Source organism: Gymnoscopelus braueri (genome assembly GCF_963280865.1).
Source record: "Gymnoscopelus braueri genome assembly, chromosome: 21".
Taxonomy (NCBI): domain Eukaryota; kingdom Metazoa; phylum Chordata; class Actinopteri; order Myctophiformes; family Myctophidae; genus Gymnoscopelus; species Gymnoscopelus braueri.
The window spans coordinates 29,902,010-29,928,136 of record NC_137623.1 but is presented as its reverse complement, the minus strand read 5'-3'; the positions used below and the strand labels follow the sequence as shown (position 1 = coordinate 29,928,136).

General features: G+C 39.8%; 2 protein-coding genes across 3 annotated transcripts; both read right to left on the bottom strand.

Annotated features, from left to right (window-relative positions):
- Window positions 1-1,469: 1,469 nt before the first annotated feature.
- LOC308077074 (cAMP-responsive element modulator-like) lies at window positions 1,470-9,463 on the bottom strand. Its single transcript, XM_080417630.1, has 3 exons — window positions 9,335-9,463; window positions 5,060-5,192; window positions 1,470-2,623 (listed from the first exon to the last, which is right to left on the bottom strand). The coding sequence occupies exons 1-3, from the start codon at window positions 9,432-9,434 to the stop codon at window positions 2,479-2,481; spliced, it is 378 nt and encodes a 125-aa protein (XP_080273756.1). The 5' UTR covers window positions 9,435-9,463; the 3' UTR covers window positions 1,470-2,478.
- A 3,636-nt stretch (window positions 9,464-13,099) lies between these two features.
- Window positions 13,100-25,848, bottom strand: LOC308077306 (nuclear GTPase SLIP-GC-like). 2 transcript variants are annotated; one of them, XM_080417935.1, is made up of 18 exons: window positions 25,717-25,848; window positions 22,818-22,906; window positions 22,677-22,710; window positions 21,418-21,502; window positions 20,887-21,106; window positions 19,457-19,711; window positions 19,066-19,257; window positions 18,779-18,960; window positions 18,585-18,669; window positions 17,895-17,988; window positions 17,607-17,728; window positions 17,154-17,488; window positions 16,913-17,018; window positions 16,527-16,635; window positions 16,158-16,291; window positions 15,761-15,842; window positions 15,524-15,602; window positions 13,100-14,821 (listed from the first exon to the last, which is right to left on the bottom strand). In XM_080417935.1, the coding sequence occupies exons 2-18, from the start codon at window positions 22,881-22,883 to the stop codon at window positions 14,395-14,397; spliced, it is 2,607 nt and encodes an 868-aa protein (XP_080274061.1). In that variant the 5' UTR covers window positions 22,884-22,906; window positions 25,717-25,848; the 3' UTR covers window positions 13,100-14,394. The 2 variants fall into 2 exon arrangements, with proteins under 2 accessions (XP_080274061.1, XP_080274060.1); XM_080417934.1 differs by having other exon boundaries at window positions 13,101-14,821; window positions 21,418-21,505.
- Between the last annotated feature and the right edge of the window lie 279 nt (window positions 25,849-26,127).

Genomic DNA, 26,127 nt, shown 5'->3' with positions numbered 1-26,127 from the left:
CATCTCACATAGACTAGGAGTTATAGGACTGTCTGACTAGTTAATGATAGTTCCTCCTCGGCCATGTTCAAGCCAAGGTTATCACTCAAACTAACAACTAAAATTAGAATTGAAAAAATTAAATAAAAGATACTTAAGTGAAATAAAAATAAAAACAAGGCTTCACATTTCTTTTTAATAACTAACTGAAACTGTCAAGTGTGTTTAGTTTACCAAATGAATGAAAGTTGAATAAAATCATGAGAAAATGTAGGCTACTTAGTTGCAATATCCTCACGGCCCACCAGTGGGCCCCTGGCCAACAGTTTGGGAATCGCTGTTCTAGAAAGACCAAGATACTTTAACCACTTTAAACCCCAGCTTCTGTATTCTGGGGAAAGTTTTCGCTGAAAATAGCCGATCTACAAGCTTGTAACCTAAGCTTGTGGATTGGCTATATTGTCAGCGAAGATATTTAAAGTAGAGCGAAAATACACTAGTATAGAGCCCTGAGGGACTCCGCTCAACAATGTATGGGGTTTAAGTGGTTAATTGGTCCTGATACTTTGAACAACCAGGGTCCATCATTATCCCACTGTGTAGAAGCTCTGAACAAGGTCTATGACTGAAAACCCAGCATCAAACGGTTAATCTGCCTCATGCTTTTCTCAAATGTCTACAACTTAATTACAATGCACCTCCTGGCATTACACAACAAGAGCATATTTGTATTTTTATCTGCTTGCTACTGTACTCTTTAACGGTAGTGTAAGTGATAAGTCTTGTTAAAACATACATCTGATAGTAATCATTGCTATAGACTAGAGTGTTTGTTCAGTAAAATGAGTCTCTCCAGTTCTTTGATAAACAGAAAATATTTTTTCAGGTGGGATGCCAATTTCAGCCAATCAGAAGAGAGTACCCATTCATCAGCTTCAGTTTTATAGTGCTGCAGTTCCAATTTTATCTGTTCATTTCTTCGTGTCACCACTTCCAATTTCACTTTTTTATTCTGTATGAGTTCTCCCTCCTGATTGGATAACATTTGTACCCTGAACTGAAAATGCATTTACTTTGAAAGACGGGGAGACCCCTGTTCTCTCTATAGCAATGATTACTATTGGAATATAGACTAACACTTATTTTAACAAAAAACTAAACAAAAAACACTTACTACACCTTTAAAGCTTGGATGGCCTTGGCTAAAAATAGCAGATCTACAAGCTCACAACGTGTCATGTTGCTACGTGTTGTACGCTATGTTCACCCAAGAATAATAGGGAGGGTGGGGTTCATGTGGTTATAAGAAACAAATGCGATCAAGCCTTTTCATTAGGAGATCCGGTTAGTGACATGTTAGCTACTACTACTGTGTTACTTTTTATTGTGATTTACTGTCTGTTTTATTATATCTTAGTGCATAATGTATTGTATTTTGTAAAGCACTTCCTAAACCCTTTTTTTTCTTTTGAAAGATTCTATATAAATAGTTTATTAGTATTTATTATTACATTCATTCATATTAAGGACAGTTTTCTCAAAGATATATCAACAGGAAATTCAAAATGCACAAAAATACAGTGTGTACTGTGTACCAGACTTTTCTATCAAATAAATACCACAGGTTAAAAAGGTCACTTTTCTCAGAGATGCACAAAATAAAAATAAAAACTGAAATGAAGATGCAAACAACTAGTGCAGAAGGAGATAATAACAGATATACAGTATTCAAGCGCTCAGACTATTGGCCACCTCTCTTGAGAGAGGAATGGATTGAAAAATACACATTGAGACCTTGAGGCTGTGAATTCCCTTTGAACACTTTCTTCTAAAATGCAATTACTGTACAACAGCATGTGGCAATTTATTGGACGGGGAAAATAACCTGCAAACATAACATGCAAACAATACAGTCAAACCATTGATAGATAGGTCTCTGAGCATACCCAATCTATAAAGCCATTACAGATAAAATATCAAATACAGTGCAGTATTAGTAGTTAATGCGAGTGAACATCATTTTTGTTTAGCCCTGCATTTATCGTACTCCAAGAACAGCAACCTGTCAGTCAGCTGCTGCTTCTTGACCTCCTCACGATTCTCGAGCCTTTTCACATAATCCCTTTTGAAATTTCTGCCGGGCCATTTTGGCAGCCTCCTTCCTGCTGTGATAAATGCCTTGTGATACACACTGGCCTGAACCTTGACCTGTAAACACAGTTTGTTTTGCTGTTGGTGCTGGTGGTGGTGCTAGTGATGGTGGAGAGGCACAGACTCTCAGAGCCACAAACATCCACTTCATTGTGTAAACACAAGTGACAAAACGGACAAGGAATGTTTTGTGTGTGCGTGCGTGTGTGCTTGTGTGTATGTGTGTGTGTGTGTGTGTGTTTATCTGTGTTTGTGTCAGAAAACCCGGATTCCCTGATAGACCATAGGAAAAAAACGGCCTGTAATCGTACACTCTCTCAGTCCCTGTGGTGTCGTCATGCCTGCCGATCACTCGGCTTTATGGCAATAGATGTCTTTCAAGGCTCTAAGCTCCTCGATCAGAGTCTTGTTTTGGTGTTCGAGCACGGCCACGCGATTCTCTAGGCATTTCACATATTCTTTCTTCTTTCGCCGGCACTCCCGAGCAGCCTCTCTGGAAGAAACAATAGACAGTCACCATGAAAAACTCAACTTAATACACAGACTCCTCACAGACCCTTACCCACTTTCACCTTTCTAAACATTTCTTGGAAAATAACAAAGCTCACAACGCGTGGCATTGTGATGTACTGTATTGATCTTGTATAGATCCATCTATTTTCATATATTTTCGAATAGCTTCTCCACTCCCATGCACTACACACAATCCTCTGCCTGGACTGAGGTGTACACGTTTGTCATAAGGAATTCTCTGACTTTATTTTATTATAGAGTTGATGATTTTGTTTAAATTGTGTCTATCCACTGTCATTTTGTATTGTATTGTTACGATCATTTGATGTGTATTCATGGATTGTACAAATTGATTGAAATGAGATAATTTATTCAAATGGGATCACCACCTGTTGGTGGCCTTATCGCCACCAACGAGGAGTGAGTGGGATTGGTTGCTGTAGAGTAGACCCCTGTTTTTGTATATATTTGTGGTGGTACCACCTGTCATCAGATGCATAATAACAGTTTTCTCTATTGAGCAAGTGAAGACGGTGTGCGGATTCTTCTATTTTATTTAAAGGAATAGTTCACCCAAAAACACCCAATGAAGCCTTGAATTCATAGAGCTTATTTTGTTTTTGTCGCATTCCCAAGCCGATAATTTGATGTCCGTCAGAAAGATGCTAATGTCTCCGGTAGGAGACTAAAAGTTGACACTTTTGAGTCTCCTACCGGAGCTGACGGCAGTCATCAAATTATTGGCTTAGGAATACGACAAAAAAACAAAAAATTCCATGAATTCAAGTCTCCATGGGGTGAGTAATGATAGAAAAAAAAGTCATTTTGGGGGCGAACTATCCCTTTAATCTTAAGTGACACATGCGCTGTGGACAAAAAAATTAATCCGGCTAACAAAGACTGGCGTCAGCAAAATCATCATGCAGGAAGATCAGGTTAGCAGGCAAATGAAATGCGTGGATGAATCGATGCTGGCAAAATGAGGGAAATGACTGCAACATATGTCACTGGTGCTGATGGAAGTGGTTGTTCACACCAGGCGGGGCTTACCCAGCATGCAAACGGCTGAACTAACCACACACACACAAACACACACACACACACACACACACACACACACACACACACACACACACACACACACACACACACACACACACACACACACACACACACACACACACACACACACACAAACCACAAGAGCACAAAACTAAGCAAAGGTTTGCACGAAAGCGCGTCAGCTAATTCCCTCTGAAGTACAATCATGGGTAAGAGAGCAGACGGCAGTCACGAATTAGCAGCTAGACATCTAACCATGATGATTAGGTACAGGCCTGTGGGACTTCATCGCATGCAACTGTCAGCACTGGCCTGGCTTGGAATAGCTAGCATGTTCTTAGCCTGTTACGCAGCCTTGTGCCACAGAATGACATTATATGGAACGTGTAATAAGGTGTTGGTTGCAGTATATAGTGAGGGGGGCCAGGCAGAACTAGCAGAGCATGGCTCGGCCAGACATTGTAGAATAGAGCCAGACTGATGCCAGAGTTTTGTCTGATGCAGGTCCCGAGTCCTCATAGCCGACCGATTACCAATGTTTTGACTGATATTTTGTAGAATGAATGAATGAATGATCAAATAAATGCATGGAAAATCAATTCCAATCATTTTGAAAACTTTGAAATATGTCCTGGACGGCTGGTGTAGCGGTCCAGGCACCTAGGCAGTAGCCTGACAGCGCATTGCGGGTTCGAGTCCCGACACAGACGGCCTTTGCTGTGTGTCACTCCCCATCTCTCTCTCCCCATTTCCTGTCAGCCTACTGTCCTATCTTTAATAAAGGCATAAAAAGCCCCCCAAAAAAATCTTTAAAAACAACAACTTTGAAATTTTGATCTATGAATGATCCCAAATCATCTACAAACTCACAACGCATAGCGTTACGACGTGTTGTGAGATTATGTGCTATTTTTGAAAAGATATAAAATAAAAAATAAATCCTGGGGATGCCAGTTTGAAAGTCATTAGAAATCGGGACACGTCAACTGTAGTCTTGCGTACCCAGACAACTATTCCACAATCTACGAACGCTATAAAGAGTCTGGAACTACACTTCCCGAAAGCAGAGAAAGGAAGCTGTCATCTGTTCGTCATTTCCGTTCACGAAAATATGTATTTAAAGTATCTTTAAAATTTATATTTTGATTTTCATTTCTGCCAAGCAGCAAGCTATAGCCTAGAGATGCTTAAATCGTGGGATCATTATTTTTTTTTATTTTTAAGGAATGCGACCAAAAACAAAACCAATCCATGAATTCAAGGCTTCATGGGGTGTGTAATTGATTTTTTTGGGGTGAACTACTCCTTTAAGTAAAAAAATGTAGTACTTTTTCCAACCACTGCCATACGGTACCTGTTCTTCAACAGACGAATCTCCCTCTTGCCCGAGGAGTCGTGCCCCGTGCTGCTGCTCATCATCTTCCCCTGAGCCAGGCTGGAGCTGCAGGGTTTATGCACTTCATAGGAGGACATGTCTCCTGTGGCAGCTGCATGGCGGGAAAAACAACAACATACGTTTTGTGTTTCAGTTAAAGAGGTGGTGCCATGGTTTTGCACCTTTTCTGTTTTTCATGTGTCTATGAGGTTGATAGAACTTCATTAAGCCCCCTGGTGGTGTTTTATGGTGTTTTATGTCTTCTCTGACTATTTTGAGTTTCTTCCTGGAGGATGAAACCTTGAGGGTCAAACGTGCCAATAGAAAAACAGCACTTTAATGACACAGTAAAATTATACCCTCCCCCTCATTATCATAACACAACAGGAGTGGGCATGAAGAGGAGGAGGGCCTAGGACAGGTGGGTGGTGCTAAGGTGCTAAGGTGAGAACCAGGTATACTTAATGAACTGGAGGCGTGTCCACAGAAAAACATAATTTAACACTTTCTGTACACTTTTGAAAAAAATCTTCCTCCTAGTATAACCATAATACCTGATGATTATGTTTTGATCACTGAAAATCCCGGCACCCCGTCTTTAAGGGGTGCAACAGTTAATCGATTTAATCGAATATAAAAAAATAAAAAACGTTAAGAGATGAATAATCTATCCCTATTTTGGTCATGTCATCACTCATTATAGGCACGTTTTGAGCTTGTAGATCCGCTATTTTCACTATTTTTGTATGACACCATTGTGTGATAAAGTATAAAATAACACTTACTGTTAAGTAGTTCATCATTTTTTTAATGTTAGACACTCCTATAGGGAAGTCTTATGAATGGTCTTTTTTCAAATATGCTGTATTTGTGGCATTCATTGTCTCTCATAGTATGATAATTCTTATAACCGTTTCCATCATTTGACTATTTAAGCATTTTCAACCAAAACAAATATCCTTTTATTCTTCAAAACTACAGCCTACATTATAGACTAGTTACATCTGTCACCATAATATCGGCGCTGTTGGGTGGAAACCTTGTACCGTATGTCCAAAACTATTCCTTTTTTATTATTATCTTAAAACTATTAAAAAAAGGGAAAATAGCCGATCAACAACCTCAAGACATGTCACATCACGACACATTTTGAGCTTGTAGATCTGCTATTTTCCCTACTTTTGTGTGACACTGTAGTATGATGAAGTAGTAGGGCAAATCATTTACGAAAAAAGTAAAAATTTGGGAGATACAAGGTTTCTGCCCGACAGCTTCAGGCACAACACTGTAGCGATGGATACAGCTGTAACAGAAAGCACACGGTTGTCTTCATCCTTACTGTCAAAAGTAAATGTTTACCAAATAAAACATTACCCATGCACTCTTGCAAGCATTTGTTTTGACAATACGTGTGTAAATGAACATTAACCATTCTTAGACACACAAACACCCCAGAGAGCCTGTGGATGTCTGTCTGACGTCATGTTGATGATGTCCAGCGGTGGAAGAAGTATGCTCCCATTTTGTTGACGTAACCACTTAAACTCTATACTTGGTTAAACCGGAGTCCCTCAGGGCTCTATACTGCTGTACCAGTGGTTCTCAACCTTTTTCAGGCCGTGACCCCCCAAAATAATCATATTTGAACTGGGAACGCCTCACATTGACAAGCACTTGGAATGTAGGCATTTAATTCAGTTTGACTCGGTTCCACAGATACATATTGTGAAAATAGCCGATCTACAAGCTGGGCTATTTTCCCAATTTTTGCCTCTTTCTTATTTTATTGGACAATTTGGCCAATGTTTGACCAGGTTTTAGTATAGTTTGTTGATTGCTTTTGATGCAGTAATGGTCTTTTTCTTTTCTTTCTTTCTTTTTTTGAGGTAGCCTATTAAAAAGGTCTTAAAAGTCCATCTGGGGACCCCCCCCAAATGGGGGTCCCGACCCACAGGTTGAGAACCACTGCTCTATACTATAGCGGCTTTTAATGTTTTCGTTCTACATTAAATATCCTCGCAGCGAAATAGCCGATCTACAAGCTCACAATGCGTCACGTTGTGACGCATTGTGACGCATTGTGAACTTGTAGATCGGTTATTTTCTGCCACAGCTTTCCCAACAATACGGATGCAGGGGGTTTAAGTGGTTAAGTAAAAGTAGAAATACCACAGTGTAAGAAAGTAAAAGTCCTCATCCAAAATGACTTACTTAAGTCAAAGTATAAGGGTATTAGCATAAATAGTAGTATTAAAGTAGTACTAAATACTTAAGTACTACTAGGCTACTACTAATGATACGTAGCCTGCGAGGTTAGTTCAGGCAGTATACACTTGAGAGGTTACATGCATGCTCATTACTATGTGGCTGTATACAGTGTCATGCAAGACCCATACGTCATACACTGACGTGGCAATCAGCTGACCAATTGGGCGGGTTATTTAAGCTCACCTAAATCTGCGTTCCTTCCGCTTCGTGTGTTCTGGTTTGTTGTTATGTGGTTGTTTGCTCCCACCGCCACCCAGTGGGTTCTGCTATTGGTTCTGTTCCCCATGGGGGGTTGTTATCGTATATCTATCTCCCTGCTCTTCATGGTTAATGATGGTTGTCTAATTGTGCTGAGCAGGGAGAAAATGTAGCAGAGCCTGAACGCCAAGATAAAATATTACATCCACTTGTATTCTCATTCTATAATGTATTGGTTCAATTTAATCGTGAGTTATCTGTCTGAACTACTACTACTACTAAAAGTATTGATAATGCAGAATGCCCATTTCAGAATACTTTCTACAGTATCGTGTTATTGGACTAGAATTATGAATCATTAGCCCTTATTCTTTACATAGGCTATTCAAAAATAGTTTATCTGCAAGCTTATGTAAAAGTAATAGTAACTAAAGCTGTCTTAAGTACAACATCTGCCTCTGCGATGTAGTGGAGTAGGAGTATAAAGTCAAATATAAGTACCTTGAAAGTTGATTTAAGTACTGCACTATAAGTGTAGCCCTAAGTGACTTAACACCACTGATGACGTCATAGTGATGACGTCAGTCTTGCCCAAAGGGACAAACAAACACTCTTCTGTCTTGCCACCAGCGATAGAGACACTTTGGTGACACCGAAATTAAGAGAGAAACGTGAAGCAAAGAGAAGGAGAGAGAGAGAGAAAGAGAGGGGTGCCGTTCTTTATCTCCTTCTCCTTCTGTTGTGTGTGTGTTTGCTCTGCTAGGGGGGAACTCGCCGCCAGTGTTGTATCCTGTAATACGATGATTAATACTGTGATGCGTCTGCCCTGCGTAAGAGGAACTGCCTGTAATCGCACACACTGACGTCAAACATTTACATTGCACTGCTGGGGGCAAGTTCCAGGAAAAGCAGTGACGTCAGCCACTGCTGCTATGTGCCCTGAGTGGGCAGAGCGCTGAAGCATTTCACACACACAGAGATCAGAGATAGAGACAGAGAAACAGAGACAGAGAGACAGAGCTTGTGTGAAGGGGGAGAGAAAAGACAGAAGACAAGAGTGGAGGGAGAGAGAGAACAGAGAAGATGAGACTCTGCGTGTGTGTGCCCGCGTGTGCGTGACTGCGTGTGCGTGTGCGTGTGTGAGAGTGAGAAAGAGGGGGTGTGTGTTGTGTGTGGGGGGAGGGAGAGAGAGAGAGATAAGAGACAGAGAGAGCGAGAGAGTGGAGGGAGACAGAGAAGACAAGACTGAGAAAGAGAGAGAGAAAGGTTGTGTGGAGGGAGGGATAGCCGAGAGAGAATGGGATTTTGAGGAGACTCAACACTTGTTTATAGTTTGCTCCATGAATGAAGCCAGAGAATCATTTCACTGATATTACAGTTACTTTGTTGTGTAACAAGCCTATTGAAGAGATTTAGCCACACTAATATGGTGTTGGTGTGGACAAAAACAACACCAACTTCATGACTGAAAGTCCAGAGGCTCTGGCTCAACAGGTTGCCTTGTTATTTCAGCTACAACGTGATACAACGTGATAACGTGATAACGTGATAACCAAATGGACCCTAAGGGTCCATTTGGTTGTACTGTGTCAGTGTCAAAAAAAGAATGGTTCCATCTGTATGGTTCCTGTAAAAGGTCAATGTGGACCCCTTGTGGGGCCCGAACAGGACATTGAGAAACTTCAAGAGACATTATCATTTGAGCAAGGCAAAACAAAAACAAACATCAACGATGACGTATGAACATAGAAAGTTAACAGTATAGGCTAGAAATATGACAAACCTTACCTGACTCTGTCTCGTCCCCAGTCACAGCCATTCTGCTCTGTGTGCTGCTGTCAGAGAAGCTGTCCTCCTCTCCAAGGCTTCTTCTGTCTGACTGAAACATTGCCTCAGCAGCCAGCCAGTCCCTGTGAGTGTGTCATGTACAATTACAGGCATTGACATCACTCTGACATCAATGGCCCTCCTGATGTCAACAGCTAGCGCGCTTTACTTAGCGGAGCCCCCGCCCCCTCGCTTCCCTTCCCTTCCCCTCGCCTCCCCTACCCTCTCTTCCCTTCCTCTCCTCTCCTCTCCTCTCCTCTCTCTTCCTTTCCCCTCCCCTCCTCTCTCTTCCCTTCCCGCGACACAGGCGGGCTGCGCTGTTTGTCTTTTGGGCCAGTGGTGGGGAAAGTGCATTCACTCAAAATTGTGCTTCATTTTTGGGATAGCCTACTTTATACTTCTACCACACTGCATCTCAGAGTCAAATGTTTCAGATTTAGATTATAAATACAAAACATGTACATTAACCACATTCCCTATATTTTATACTTAAAGGTTTCATGACATCAAATTTCATTTTTGTTTTCTTTTTCTGTTTTTTTTTTGGGGGGTTTTCTGACCTCAATTACACCCCAAAAAAACATTTGGTGGATTTTCTGTGGTCTGGGGTTTTCTGAATAATTAGGCTCAGAAAAGTGCTGTGATTTAACCGTGGACTTTGATGTCACATTCTATTAACCCCACCCCTCTCCCCTCCCCTATCCTTCTCCTTTGGGGGGGGCAGAGCAGAGGTGATGATTGACAGGCAAAATCCCTCAACAGCGACACCCGCAGGCAAATCGTATTTTCTTTGCTCAGTGGAGTGGATTTTTCAGTTTTAATAACCTTTTAATACACGTTTGAAGGACGATAAAGACTTTTAATGTTTTGTAAACCAGCATGTCATGAAACCTTTAAGCTATTCGAAAATAGCTGATCTACAAGCTCACATGTAAATCTGCTGTTTTCGAAATGTTTTGACACATTTTGAAAGATTTTAGCACTTTGAATTTGGTTCTGTACGCATATTGACGCCAATATTGTTGTACTTTTACTCAAGTAAAATTTTTAATACAGGCCTTTTTACTAGCAATAACATGTAGTGGTATTGCTACTTTTACTTAAGTAAAGTATCCTAGTTCTTCCACCACTCCTCTCCCCTCCTGAGACACAGGGCTGCATGCGTTGTTTGTCTTGTGGCTTGGAAGGAATTGTGTTCAGCTGCTGTGGAACAGAAGGCTGCTGAAGCCTTGGGGGATTGTTAAAGATGGACAGTCAATTTAACAAGTGGCTGGCAACACAATGCTTGGCCAGACAGCAAGTACATTTGTGTTTTGTTATCAGAAACTTCAGCCTGATGTAACCTTGGAAGAACTGTTGCTGGTTTGTGTCTGCTGTAAAATACTGAGGCGGGGTTAAAGGAGCACCTCACCCACTTTCAACCCTATCCTATATTAAAATTGCCTCCTAGAGGGTCAACCGACGGTGAGCGGACGGTGGGTGGACGGACGGACATCACAAACGTATAACATGTGGACCTGTCAGGCACACCGTTGCTCCGATCCGCACCAAACTTGGCACCAACACTGGTCAGGGGTCTGCCATCAGAATAGTGCCACAGGCGCACCATTACTCCCCCCCCCCTGTGTTCCTATTGGCTGGAGTTTAAACAGCCATAACTCCAGTTCCCAGCATGCTGAAGGCCCCAAAATTGGTAGGTGCTCTTAGACGGCCAATAGGGAAGGCTGTAATTGTGTAAGCCCCGCCCCCTCTGTGTTCCTATTGGCTGGGCTTTAAACAGCCATAACTCCAGTTCCCAGCATGCTAAGGGCCCCAAACTTAGTGGGTGCTCTTAGACGGCCAAAAGGGACGGGCAGTAGTTGCTGAAGCCCCGCCTCATCTGCTTTCCTATTGGCTGGGGTTGAAACAGCCATAACTCCAATTCCCAGCATGCTACAGGCTCCAAACTTGATGGGAGGTCCACATACACTCTTCCTACTTCCGGTTTGTCGGATTGCCTCTTGAAACTACTAAAATCTAGTATATCAAAATTGCCTAATGGGTGGGTCAGACACAACAGAAACCATGGAGATGTTAAACAAGCGCTGATGTCAGACACAACAGAATGCGACATAGGGCCCCGTAGCGGCCCAAACCTCTAGTCTTCATATAATTACTTACTAATTTCTGTCTACTTACTCTCATTGGTGGGTTGTGGACCTGCCTACCAATGACATCTTCGAGGGGGATTCCAAGCCAATAGAAACCACAGCTTTTCTCTTCCTGAAAAGATAGCATTCTGAAATAGAAGCCATTGTTCTTGCATTAATGAAAAATAAATGTTTGAAATCTTGTTTGAAATGATCAAACCTGTCACTGGTGGGCAGGTTTCTGAACTGTCCACAGCCCACCTCTGAGACACAGAGTGAAATGGTGCCATCTTTTAATGAACATGAGTGAGCACCAATTATATGAAGATTTGAAGGTTAAAAATGCCTTCAAATACGTGTAGGCTACCATTACAGCAGTTGTAAGCACATGAACACAACAATGGCTTTAAAAAATGCAGACTTGTCACATACGTGTCTCATACAGTGAGTGAATAAATGTGGAAATCCAGAAGTGAAACTGACAGTTGCATTCTCCAAAGTTAATTCCTCAAACAATACTAAGAGAGCTGGCTCCCTCTCCTGGCAGTAAAGGAGACTACAGAGCATTGCAGGCCTACAGGAAATATCACATAATTCAGCTCTTCAGCAAGAACATTTTCACCCAATCAGGTTAGAGAACTCCTACAAGATATACATGTATATGAAGTGATGAAACTAAGAAATGAGCGGACAATTGGAATTGGAACACTGTCAAATTGAATCTGATAAATGGGTTCTCTATTTGACGAAATTGGCAACCCGCATGAAAATGTTTTTTCTATGTATTAAAGAGCTGGAGAGAGAAGGAGACCTCTGTCACTGACTGAACTATCACAATTGAGCTTTAACGTTTGTTTAACGTTTGTTGACTAATTGCAGCTATTAAACTGTTCCATGTTAATTCAGTGAAGAAAGTTCAGAGGGGACAAGCTTGAGAACCCCTGCAGTCTCTAAGTGATTCCATTAGAGAAGGGGGTTTTAAGTGCCTAAGGACCCTTTAGCTGAGAGAGAGATGAGTCAGGGACCCCCACTACATATTGTATAAAATTATGTTGCAGTTAAACTTTTTTCATAGATTTCATAAACAGCTTCATAGACTTGTTTGACAGCACTAGTCATCAGTGTATGTTGGATTCATGTTAATGTGTATTTTCAGACATTTAATCCCTTAAACACTTGATGATCTTTGGCTCTGTAGTCTGCTCTACACCAAACCTCTTGCTGCAGGCATTGCGATCTTGTAGATCTGCTATTTTTGGCTTAAGTTCTGCTCAGAATAGGGATTCTAGCCTTCTCGGGTTCAAGTGGTTAATGAAAAAAATTAAAACGTTTTAATGAGACTAAGATTTGGCGGACCCCTAGCTCTGGTCCTCCGTTAGAAGGAGTTCTCCTTAACTCCTTTAAACGCTATGGACCAGAGCTAGCAGACCCCCCGTAGTAACTCTGAGGACCCATTAGGGGTCCTGGACCCTCTGTTGAAGACCCCTGCATTAGAGATTAAATGCAAAAAAAGAGAACAGAGGAGGGAGACTGTAGGCCTACCACGCGAAATATATATTTGAATGCCTTTAAATACGTATACAGCACAGGTATATTAGCCTATAATTGTGTTTCTACAACTTTTGTACAGGCAAACAAACATACAAATGGCTACAAATCTTGGAGGCACCGCGTTTCGAGTGTAAACTCTTCCCCAGGCAACAATGGTACGCGTGCGAAATCATGTCAAATATACAGGGAAGGGAAACGGATCACATCATAATCACTTGAGTGCAGGTGTGGTGAAGGTGTTCTCTACGATAAGTCAATCAGTCAAAGTTTAAATTACATTTTAAAACTAATCAGGGGGGTTGTACTGTATAGAGAGAATAGTGTGTGAGCCAACAGTGATGGAAGAAGTACTCAAAAAAATGTTCACTTATACCACAGTGTAGAAATACTCTGTTACAAGTGAAAGTCATGTACTCAGGATTTACTTGAGTAAAAGTACAAAAGTATTGGCATGAAAGTTCAATATTATTGGCATGAAAAATAAAAAATAAAAACATACCTCAAAATTGTACAGTATTTGAGTAAATGTACTTGTAAATGTTAAATTTCACCCCTGGAGTCAATAAAATGTATTACATATTATGTACAGCATATTATTACCAACATACATCCAGATATATACACATGGACACATACACATATATAGGCCTATATACTTTATGCACGCACTTACACCCATACCTGCGTACATGCACAACAATACACATATAGAAGTAAAAAAAGGAACCCTTTACACAGTCAAAGTATATCAAGACTAAGGATAATGAGCTCATCAATAAAAAACATTGGAAGTCCCAGGACCAGTGTTGCCAGATTTCGCAAGAGAAACAAGCAGTCCGGTCTACGAAAACAAGCCCAAAAGAAGTGACTAGGCCACATGAACACACCCACGCACGTACAGCCAAATTAGTATAGAGCATCAAGATAAGTTTAAGCACTTAAAACCTATATACATCAGCTATTTGAAAATGGCAGATCTGTGATGCGACACGTTGTGAGCTTATAGATCTGAAATTTTCAAACAAATCTTTAAGAAAATGTGGGGATTTTTTTTTTTTTTTTAATATTTTAAATACATACATCTTTTATGTGGGTCGCTGGCTGGTACAAAATATTTTCAAATGGGGGTCCGTGGACAAATACTTATTCATTTAGGGGGTCCTTGACATGAACATGTTTGAGAATCACTGAACAACGTGTAGGAAGCAAGCCCAAATGAGCAACTACACTTTAGAAACAAGCCCAAAGACTCAGAGCCGCAACCCACAACAACCAATATAAGCGACTTTACAGAAAAACAAGCCCAAAGTCGCTCATAATAAGCAGACTTGGCAACGCTGCCTAGGCCTTATTCTCATTTAGACCAAATGGGGAAACAGCATTTAGCTCATTAATCCACCATGCTTCTGCGTCTCGAAGTTTTCTATCCAAATCTCCTCCCTGTACTTTTTCAATCGCCCAGAATTTAAGATCATTTTCTGAATGGCCGCACTGGGTGAAGTGTGTTCCTAGAGAGCCAGCCTTACCTCTTATATCACTCTTATGCTCCATTATCCTGTTTTTCAATTCGCGAGATGTATGTCCTATATACAGTTTGGAACAAGGACATTGGATTGCATATATCACATCGTTTGTGACACATGTTGTCAGGGTTTCCAGGATGACAATCTGTCTGGTGTGAGGATTGGTGAATTCTTCAAGATCAGCAGATTGTGGGCAACAGGAGCAGTTTCGACAGGGCTGGTGTCCAGTACGTGGTGGGCTCCGTCTGAAAGCAACAATACGCTTGTCTTTAAACGTTTCATGGAGTTCCAACACATCCCAATGTTTGATTAAGACATGTTTGATTTCATTTGCCAATGGAAAATATTTTAGACTGAAAATCTATCTATCAATTGGATAATCTAGTCTTTGTTTTGGTTGGAGTAAAGCATCTCTGTCAGAGTATAAAACCCTCTTGTAAGCTTTTCTTTTTTTTTAAATAGTATAATAGAAGGCTATAATAACCCCTGTCTATGACAAGGGTTATTATAGCTCCTGTGATTTGGTTTTATTCAGATCTGCAGGTCTAGTCGTGTCACATGCTGCAATGCCCTACATTCTCAGTGTGTGTTGTCCACTTGCTTTTCAGATCACGCTGTACTCTGATTGGCTGATGCTAGTGCACTATAGTTTTGCACCCCAACTTCAAAGTTCAGGGTTTGGGAGGTTTGAAGCTAAATGTATTGAGACTGCCATGGGGTTACAATATTCTAAACTCTTATAAGTAAATAAGTGCATAACCATATTAATGAACATGACAAAAAATATGTATGGTATCACATAGCATATACTGTAAACGGCCTATGCTAACAAGTTTGGAGCAGAGCTGGAGCTGGATAGCAGCAGCTATAGCTGGCCCCTGATTCTTTATTTTTATTTTGTATATGCCATCACTTTTGCAAGGCCAATTTGCTGGTGCTCATCATACTTTAATCCTCGACGGAAGACTGCAGTCCTCTTCAGTTTTTCCTGGCATATCTTCACCTTTTCATATTGCTCAGTGACATCTGTAACAACATTGTTTCACATTTATTTCACTACAGTATCTAAATGAATATATATTTGTAACAGCAATATTACAATTTAAATATATACACCACTGGATGATTATGAAATAAATCAACTAGTGTTCCATAAATCAAATCAAATCAAATCTATCTGTTACCTGGGACTGACTTGACATTTTTCTTGAGTGACTGGTTAATGGATGCCTTCATATCTTCTTCGAGTGTTTTCAGCAATATATCCTGAAATGAAGATAAACTGTTCAGTGCCAGAATTAAATGTCAATACATGTTCCACACACACACACACACACACACACACACACACACACACACACACACACACACACACACACACACACACACACACACACACACACACACACACACACACACACACACACACACACACACACACACACACACACACTGGGCCTCATTCCCCAGACGTTCTTAAGAAGAAATAACTGCTAATACTACTTGAGCATATAAATTCATTAGAACATTTTGAGCAGTTGGAATTTGGTCTATTCCTGAGATAGATGAGTGTTAAGAAACCTTCAGACGTGTCATGTCCTTCAGCATGTCATCCTTGGCGTCTTTAAACATTTTGGATTTTGAATCTTTGAGATGCCTGTCCATTTCCTGCCTCATCTTGGCCACCATGCCTGATCCCCTGTGTGCTGCTGCTTCTACAGTACAACAAACAAACACAATTCAATCAGCCATTCTCAACCTGTGGGCTGGGGCCCACTGGTGAGCCGTGAGGAGTGAGGATATTGCAAGATTTAAATTGATTAATTGCTCATTTAAATATTTTACTGCCATGGAGGGCATGTGAAAACGACTCTCCCACTGCCTATGCCAGTAAGTTGTGCAAATGTTTTAGCTGTTAATATACTATTGTATAGTGAAAACATGGCTTACTGTCATAACACGGCTGCATGGATTTCTCGATTGACTTTTCTAGACTGTAGTAGATGTTTTTCTTTTCTTCACGGATGATATTGACAAGTTTTGTCTTTAATTTCTCCTCCTGTTCAAGAGAAGAAAAAAACTGAAAAGCAAATAAACTGAACACTCAAATTATACTATATTCATGGAAATTGGCTTCCATCAGATCAAGCATTATAAATCAAGCTAAATTTCAGTTGCCAATTAATAATAGAATTATGCCTAAAACAATTGTTGTCATAGTAAGTAAACAAATGAATGAATGAATGAATGAATGAATGAATGAATAAATATATATTATTATTGTGTCTTTATCTTACTTCAGAGACAAAACCCAACAAAATGAGGTGTAGTTATACCTCTGTCTTTATGAATGTCATCTGCAATGCAACCTCTTTGTGCTTGTCTGTGTCAAGTGTGAATTTATTGATGGTCTCTTTGATGGGTCCAGATCGTCCTTCATTCCTGAAATGTATAAGATCTGCATTGAGTTAAGGAAGCCCTTTTAGACATGCCCCCCCCCCCCCGCTCTCCTGGTTTTATTCAATTTATATGCTGGAAGACGTGTTTTATGACTGCTGACAGTAGGTAGCTACTTACGGGAAGGTCTTGCAAAACACTGGATCAATCTCTTCTCTCATGTTTTTAGATAATCTCTCATTGAGGTTAATTTTGCTTCCGTTTTTGTTTTTTTTTCGTTTGTAATTGCCGTTGTTCTGAACTAAAGACTTCAATTTCGTATGATGGCCGCAGCCTTTTTTTCCCGTAGTGGCACGCTTCAACACTTTCTCACACGATTCTTCTGATGGCAAAATTCCATCATCGAGGCATTTTTCAAAAGCCTCATGAGACTTTGTCATGGATTGATCGACTTTATTGATCCATTTTTGAAGTCTTGTTTCCAGGTGTTTGCACACTTCTGCTTTGAGGGAGTCCTGAAATCAAATTTGGCACTCAGAACAATAGAACCAGAATAATGTAGACCAGTGTCACCTGAACGTGTGTGTGTGTGTGTGTGTGTGTGTGTGTGTGTGTGTGTGTGTGTGTTCTTACCGTTCCTTGAGTATTCGCCCCTTTCATCAGAGAAAGTATTCCATAGGCTCCGTTGACATAATAATTGGTCTTTGAGTGACGGTCACTGAGATCTTCCAGAAATCTCTTAAGTTTGGGTATTTCTGGAAAATTATGTTTATGTATAATCACAGTAAAATGTTCAGTCCAAAATGTATGTTGTTTGTTTAAGTTTGTTTTAAGATTTAAAATACGGCATTTTCAGAGTGATGCAAATTGTTAAATCCATACTACTACACATTATTTGTAAATTGTAAAGTCTTGTCCTACCAGTGTCTACTTCTTGTAGATATTCTTGCCCGTTGAACTCTTTAGAGCTGACTGTGAACACTTGGAAAAAGTCACTTTTTCCGTGGAAATGTTTCTGAAACGAAGAAAATGTATACAAAACAATAATAATAATAATTATTATTCAGTATGCTGTGTGTGCTTGCATGCATGTTTGTTTATAAAATAGCATTGGACAAGTGAGTGTGTGTAAGATACACTTAGGGTGCTTTTTGGGGGATACAGGTGAGCAGAGGACGTTTGGTATTTTTGGGAGTAGAGAAGGGCAGAATTCCTGTGCCGAAGTGATATGTATGTATGTATGTATGTATGTATGTATGTATGTATGTATGTATGTATGTATGTATGTATATATATATATATATATTATTATATATATATATATATTATTATATATATATATATATATATATATATATATATATATATATATATATATATATATATATATATATATATATATATATTATTATTGTTTTTTTTTCAGGTGTGGGTTTGTGTAATTTTGGAAGTGCCCACATATGTGGGTTTTGCCTCCTTCAACTAAGGTCTGTCAAAAAAAGAAATGGATGAGCTCTTATCTTGTCCGGTAGACCTGGTCCAAATCATGTCCCGACATGCTTCATGCATAGGGTCAAAATAGGGTCCTTAATGTCTGTCTGTAAAACATACCTTGATGGACGACTTTTCTTCAACTTTCTTTTGCAGTTGTTCCTTGACTGTTTTGTTGGTTTGCAATATACAATCACGTTTTGACCTGGAAGAAAATGTGAAATGTATGTTTATGTTAATTACATTTTCATCTTTAGCACTGAAAACAATAATCTAATATGTTTTTGATACCCAAAAAAAAAATAACTCAGTACTTTAAGTCTTGGTCTGAAACGCCAAGAACATCAGATTTGGTGCAGATGAAACAGATGCTTTGACACTCTCCACCATTTCCAATGAGACTGATGGTTTTGTTTAATATGTCCCATGGTTCCTTCTCTGAAACTGCCCGAACTTTGTCACTCACAATCCACACAGCAGCACAATTTCGAACAAACTAGAAGAAAATAATTGAATAATCTTACACGGATATAGATATTGTATATAGTATTTAAATGTAATACATTCTCATGATATGATTTGCATTTATAATTTAATTGACCTTTTTCCACATTTCATCTCTGCTCTTGTTACAGTCTCCAGTTCCAGGAAGATCCACAAGTGCAACATGCTGAAGTAGTTGGCTGGCATTTGGTACCATAATGGTTATACACTTCACTAGTGGCCAATACTGTCTTCCTCCAGTACTGTCACGCCTTGTGTACCTTGTCATTTCTTTGGATAACTCTGAGGACTGTTACACACATTCAGGTGAATGAACATTCATTCATTTATCTATCTATCTATCTATCTATCTCTCGATCAATCGATCGATCGATAATGATTGATTCTTTAAAATAATTGTCTTTTTATAGTGAACAAATGCAACCTAACACTCATAATTTTCCACTCTGGTGTTGAGGTCAGAAATCAAGGTAGAAAACGTAACTTACTTTTTTATATACAAGTTTCTTCTTTTTGGATAGGAGAAATTCTGGAATATCTTTAAAATTCTTCTCAGCCATGTAGTCTGCAACATCTGCAGAGCTCTTAAACCCTTCTCCATACAGTGCTGAGAACTTTTCCTTAATGTCATCATCATCGTCGTCGTCGTCATCGCTTTCGTCGTCAATGCTTTCGTCATCACCTTCCTCCTTCTGCTCATTAGAAGATTTATTTTTCAAATACCACAACTCATCTTTCCATTCCTAAAAAACAAAACAAAAAAAGAGACAGAAATCAATAATTTCTCATAATATAATAATAATAATAATAATAATAATAATAGTAATAATAATAATAATAATAATAATAATAATAATAATAATAATAATAATAATAACAATAATAATAATAAACTTTATCTGTATAGCACCTTTTAAGAGCAGAGTCACGAAGTGCTTAACAGAAGAAATCGCAAAACATGACATGTACAATGATAGACCGACTCGGCAAGCCTCAGAGGACTGGGAACTGTTTACAATGGATAAAATGTGAGGACCAACGGTGGGTAAAATTTCCTTGAGAAGGGAGGTGGGGACAATAATAGGGGGCATGAGGAGGATTTCAAGTGAGCGATGGTATTCTAGAGAGTTACAAGGGATATCTGGTTGAAAGAGCAGAGGGAGGCATTGGGGGTGGCAGGGGAAACTTCTGCTCCACTTGAAATAAAGGCAGTTAAAAGGGGCTGTGCATTAGCCAACTGGGACCTAATGTCTCAATGACTCAATTTTGCCAATAAATGTTTTAAAATTTGCTCTAGAGTCTCACAAAGAGTCTCCTACCGGAATACATATGCATCTTTATAATTATCATCAAATTATTGGCTTAGGGATGCGACAAAAACAAAAATAATTCCATGAATTCAATGCTTTATGGTGTGTGTGATTGATAGAAAATAAGTTATTACCAGCTTGCAAAGCACGCTGGTCTAAGAAGAGACTGAGTGTAGTCAACACTTTCTAGACACTTTTTCATCATTGGCTGCCCTTTAAGCCAATGGGGATACTTTCCCATACTCTGAACTCCCAAGCTATGGTACTAGACACGCCTCTCGCCTCTATGGCAGTGCTGCCAGATTCTGCGGGAGAAATAAGCAACAGGTCTAAGCCAATGGGGATCCACTAGCAGTGTTGCCAGATTCTGCGAGACAAATCAGAGAAAACAGATAGCAAGCTGGTATACATGACTGAGTCATGTATGTTTTTTTGGGTGAACTACTCCTTTAAGCATTTTTAAAAGCAAGTAAAAATGTTTTACTTGTACAAACTTGACTGAGCAACTTCACTTGTATTTGAGTTATATTTGACCAGGAGTTGAGTATACTTTGTCCTCCAATGCTTATAACATAATATCATGCTTTATGTAAGGACATCATTTTCACCTTTACTGGGATGAATTCGATCTCTGCTATGTAGTTGGAGTCTGTCATATTTGCCTGTACTTGAATCATGACTGAGGTACAAGCATGGCCGTCACCTCCAGAAGGCAGGAGATTCCTTTCACCGATAATGGCATTTATCAGAGAGCTTTTCCCAGCTCCTGTTCTACCAAAGACACCCACCAGCTCCGTTTTGCTGTTCTCCAAATCTCTGATTTTTCCCCTGTTGCGAAAAACACAAAAAAACTAAAACAAACTTTGAAACTTTTAATTTAATGTAACTTCATTTAATATGTAAACAAAGATATGTAAAAAAGTATAAATACTTTAAATCGTATGTTTTCTTTATAACCTTGAAAAGTGAGTTTTCATTGTGATACAGATGAAGAATAACTTGTATACTACATTAGTTCCATTAATCCAAGCCAGAACACAATTGATTGATTGATCATGAAAATAAACATGCTCTGAAAATGGAAGGTTCTGGGTTAACCCTTTGTAGTGGAAAGGAGTCATTAGTTGGAGTATACTCACTTTAGAAATGTGTTGAGCTCTGTCTCCTGATGATTGAGTTTCTTATAAACATCTTTCATGATGCCCTTCACCTCAGCTAATTCAGCTTCTGTAAAGGAATCAAAACCTGAGTTGTGCAGCAGCCAGTGGTGGAAAGTAACAAAGCACATGTACTCAAGTACAGTACTTAAAGGAGTAGTTCACCCAAAAATGTTTTGTTTTTGTCGCATTCCTAAGCCAATAATTTCATGACGGGTCATCTGCCAGTAGGAGGCTGGCCATCAAATTATTGATTTATCCTGAAGAACCCCTAGCAGACCCCAGACTAGGAGTGGTATAGGTACACTGTGGCCTTATGTGCTTCCATTGTTGCGAATACAACAACAAACGGCTGTAAAAGGAGCTCAGGATGGATAGTGGCAGCAGAGGAAGGCCAAAGAGTAAGACCAAAGAGTAAGACCATATGTCCCTCCTACAGATGATCAAATACTGCATGCAACAGTGAATGTAATTAATGAAAGGAGAGGGAGAGAGAGCTTTGAAGATACTTTAGAGAGGTTCAGAGAGTTCTTAACGAGAGGGCAAGAGCACCTAGTGTGATATATATTAGTGACACAGAAGAACAGGATTTGCGTGACATTTGGACAACATCTGTAGGAGTAATATTTTTGGGGGATATTTTTTTTTGCAAAAATTGTCCTGCTGGTGGCACGATAATAGGCCAATGTGAAAGGGTGGCATTTTTTCCTCGGCCTAGTGGGAATGTGCGTGCAAAGGTTCACGGCAATCGGACGCTGCGTTCATGATTTGAGGCATTTTGTTCAAAATGAGCCACTCCTGCACACTTTAGATGCCAATCTTAGCCAATCAGGATGGAATATGAAAGATCGGACAGATCCGTGTTGATCACATGACTATAAAGAAGGGGTGGGCAGCATTTATTTTCAGAGGGCCATTCCAGAGGCCGTTTTGCAAAAAATCGGCCTCCTGGTGACGCTATAAAAGGCTGATGTCAACCAGGTGCACAGTTTCACGTCGATTAATCAAGGAGATTAGCTGCTCACAGACGGAAAACACAGTCTCGGCCACGGCATTCGCCTGGCGGAGACAATAAGGTGTGCACCTATAGGAATCATATATGAGTGAATGAAAGCCCCCTAGACAACGATATTATTGTCCTCATTGCACCAGGTCTGAGTTATAACAAGTAGGTTTCATCAGTAAGCTGGGTGAGTAACTTTTGATATTGTATTGTTGAGAAGATATATGAGGGTCTTTACCTTGAACCTCAATATTACAGGTAGAGGAAGATGCCTGAATGTGAAAGTAAACACAGGTGTTAACTGAGCATTTCATGAATGTATATACATGTATATACATATTGTATCCAAATGCATATATTTGTTCATTATATTAGATACCACTGGCACTGCAGACGCGGCTGTGGACAGCGATGGACCTGCGATGGACGGTTCTCTGCTGGCCATCTTGAGCTCTTAAAAATGTGAAACTACAAAACAAACATACAGGATAGCACTCATTAGCAAAGTACTCAACCGCAGTACTTGTGTCAAAGTATGATACTCCTGCTCAAATATTACTCAACATCTACAAAGCACTGGAGTACTTGCTTTTAAAAACACGAAATAACAAAATGAAGTAACAATTTACTCAAGTACCGTACTTGAGCACAATTTCAAGGTATATTTGACTTTAGTTGAGTATTTCCAATGTTCTTCATTTTTACTTCCACTCCATTACATCACATCTCAGAGGGTACATGATTAAACGTAATGCTTAAGATAAAGAACTTTGTAAAAGAAGCCATTTCTCCATTGCCCACTTCGTGAACTCAAACTCTCAAACTCTCAAACTCAGTGCCCACTCATAATAATGCCCAGTTCTCTAGTAAAATGGTAATCAAACGTTTTCATGTCAACGACCCCCAGATTGAAATGCATTTGGCAACAGACTCCCATCTTAAAATATTTTGTGCCATGGACACCCATACAAGATAGCAGATCGACAAGCTCACAACGCAACACGTAGTGAGTGTGTAGATCGTCTTTTTGCAAAAATCCAATGTACACATAGGGTTAAAGTTGTTAACTGCCCCCCCCCCAACCAAATGCCCAATTCCCCATTCCCCAATACCCTCTAGTACACACAACAGTTTCTGTTTCAGAGAAACATTTATAGAGACTGGGACAAACATGAACTCATCAGGGAGTATCCTCAATCTGGCCAACACCCGATTAATACCAGACTTTATTAGTTTTTACATTGTAGAATTGATACTTAAAGGAATAGTTCACCCAAAAAATGACTTATTTTCTATCAATTAACACACCCCATGAAGATTTTTTAGTTTTTGTCGCATTCCTAAGCCAATAATTTCATGACCGTGTGTATTTCCGGTAGGAGACAAAAATAGGCGTGCTTTTGAATCACACTGCACTCTATCTGAAGTGCCTTTTGGATCGCATTTTAAAACACCATTCTGTTTGCTGCTGCTTTTAACAGTTATTATTTCCCCCCTTTCTGATCGCCTTTTAAAACACCTATATTTAATAATATTAGTTAGTTATTTTAGATCGCATTTTAAAACACCATTCTGTTTGCTGCTGCTTTTAACCGTGATCGCCTTTTAAAACACCTATATTTAATTGTATTTTTTATTATACTAGTTTATTTAAAGGACCCCAATGGAAACAAGCCATATAGTGCTATATACAATACTATGCAAATAAACGAGTAGAAATCGAAAAAAAAAATATGTGCAATTACAGTAAACAATTAAACTTCCAATTAAACTTCAATTAATTAATTAATTAATTAAAGTTTAAAAATCAATTAAACTTCCATTCATAGGAAAATCATCCAGAAGAGAAAGGGGGGAAATAACTATTATGAATTAACAATAATTGCGTTGTAATCGCTATAGATAGACAGTAGCTGTAGTATACAACCCTCGTAGACGTAGATTGAAAACGTCAGAATCATAAATACGTCTACGAGGGTTGTATAATACAGCTAGATAGACAGCAAACAGAATGGTGTTTTAAAAGGCGACCTAAGGCACTTCGGATAGAGTGCGGTGTGATTCGAAAGCACGCCACAAAGAGTCTCCTTTGTGTCTCCGAGTCCTACCGGAAATATTAGCCGGTAGGAGACGGTAATCAAATTGTTGACTGCTGTCTGCTGAGCTCTGATAGGAACTGTCCATGGTCCACACCTGGCAGTGAAGTTGACATATAAATTAATGCTCAACATATTATGTTGTTGTTGGTGCAAAGTATTTCCCCCCCCTTTTCCTCCCGCTGTAGAGATGTTGACATTATGATAATAATCAACATAATTTATTTTATTTGTTGTTGTTGTTGGTGGTGCAGATCGTGCACAGTATGATGTTGATTTTTTCTGTATAGTTTTTGTTTTTTCAACTGGACTACAGTACTAGACTAATGTTAACCTAGCTAGTTAGAGTGTTATGTGCATACAGTAGATCTATCTATTAAGACCTATTATGTGCGTGGCAGCGCAGTACTTTTTTTTCTCTCCTGCCGTGTCTGTGGAGTCTGTGGAGATGCCGACATTACATCAAAGACATTATAATTGTTGTTGGTGCATAATTGTAGCCTATACTTGTAGCCCTTTTCAAAGCACTTTCACTATGTTTATAGTATAGGTTAGCCATGGTTCACAATTCACATGACGCTCGTGACTGTCTGTCACAAGAGTCATGGAACCGAAAGTTCCTGGTTTTTGATTTTTTTTACATTTACAACTCTCACATGTGCATACAATTTCATATTTAAAATATAAAGTGCTTACCCATGAGCCACGGATGTTACAAGTTGATCCGACCCGCAATAAGTACCCGTATCTCCCGTATTCTTCAATAAAAAGCATTTTAATCCGATCGCCAGCCATTTTCTTCGAATTGTTTCCGTTGCTTTCAACTATGCGACACTAATGGTTGGGAGGTATATTGCACTCTGATACATTACAAAAAAAATACAGATAATAATAGAAAATGGCCGGCGATCGGATTAAAATGCTTTTTTTATTGAACAATACGGGAGATACGGGTACTTATCGCGGGCCAGATCAACTTGTAACATCCGTGGCTCGTGGGTAAGCACTAAGCACTATATATTTGAAAGGCTCCAGACAGTAATCAGCAGGTGGCACCTGCTGATTACTGTCTGGACTGGAGCCGGCACTGCTTTCATAGTTATACAAATGTAACGCCACGAACATTTGTAATATTTTCCTGCCATTATCCTGGTGAATTCATAACAAGTCGAGCCATTTTACCGTTCTTGGAGCATAAGAAGTCGAAAGAAGAGTGGTGGTGGACTCTCTAGCAGCAGAGTGTGAGAATCATGGATGCTCGTGGGAGTTCATCTGAGGACGTGCTTGCATAAGCCCAGATAAAAACGCGAACGGGTGATTGCTACCCGATCTCAGTAGCCTCGCCCTGGGGCTGGGCGGGGCACAGAATCGAAAATACCCCCCCCCCCCCCCAGCAGGCAATGACAGCACCGAATATTATTTATTTTCCACCACGGAGTAGACCTACTGCATGACTAGGGATGAAGCAGGGGCCGGGGGCGTGTCTACCGACATCGGGTAGGAGGGGGGGGGGGGTATAGTAGGGGGTACTAAGCACAAAAAATGGCCAAATCGTTACGCGGCGGATAAAAGCATGAAATTTGATACAGATGT

Bases quoted from the DNA above. Each gene is read 5' to 3' on its own strand.
- LOC308077306 (XM_080417934.1), bottom strand. From the start codon at position 22,883: ATGGCCAGCAGAGAACCGTCCATCGCAGGTCCATCGCTGTCCACAGCC. The intron at 22,711-22,817 runs GTATCTAATATA...TTTCACATTCAG, and splicing joins CCGCGTCTGCAGTGCCAGTG to GCATCTTCCTCTACCTGTAA. The intron at 21,107-21,417 runs GTGAGTATACTC...TTTTCGCAACAG, and splicing joins GAGCTCAACACATTTCTAAA to GGGAAAAATCAGAGATTTGG.
- LOC308077074 (XM_080417630.1), bottom strand. From the start codon at position 9,434: ATGTTTCAGTCAGACAGAAGAAGCCTTGGAGAGGAGGACAGCTTCTCT. The intron at 5,193-9,334 runs GTAAGGTTTGTC...CCCGCCATGCAG, and splicing joins TGGGGACGAGACAGAGTCAG to CTGCCACAGGAGACATGTCC. The intron at 2,624-5,059 runs GTACCGTATGGC...TGTTTCTTCCAG, and splicing joins ATTCGTCTGTTGAAGAACAG to AGAGGCTGCTCGGGAGTGCC.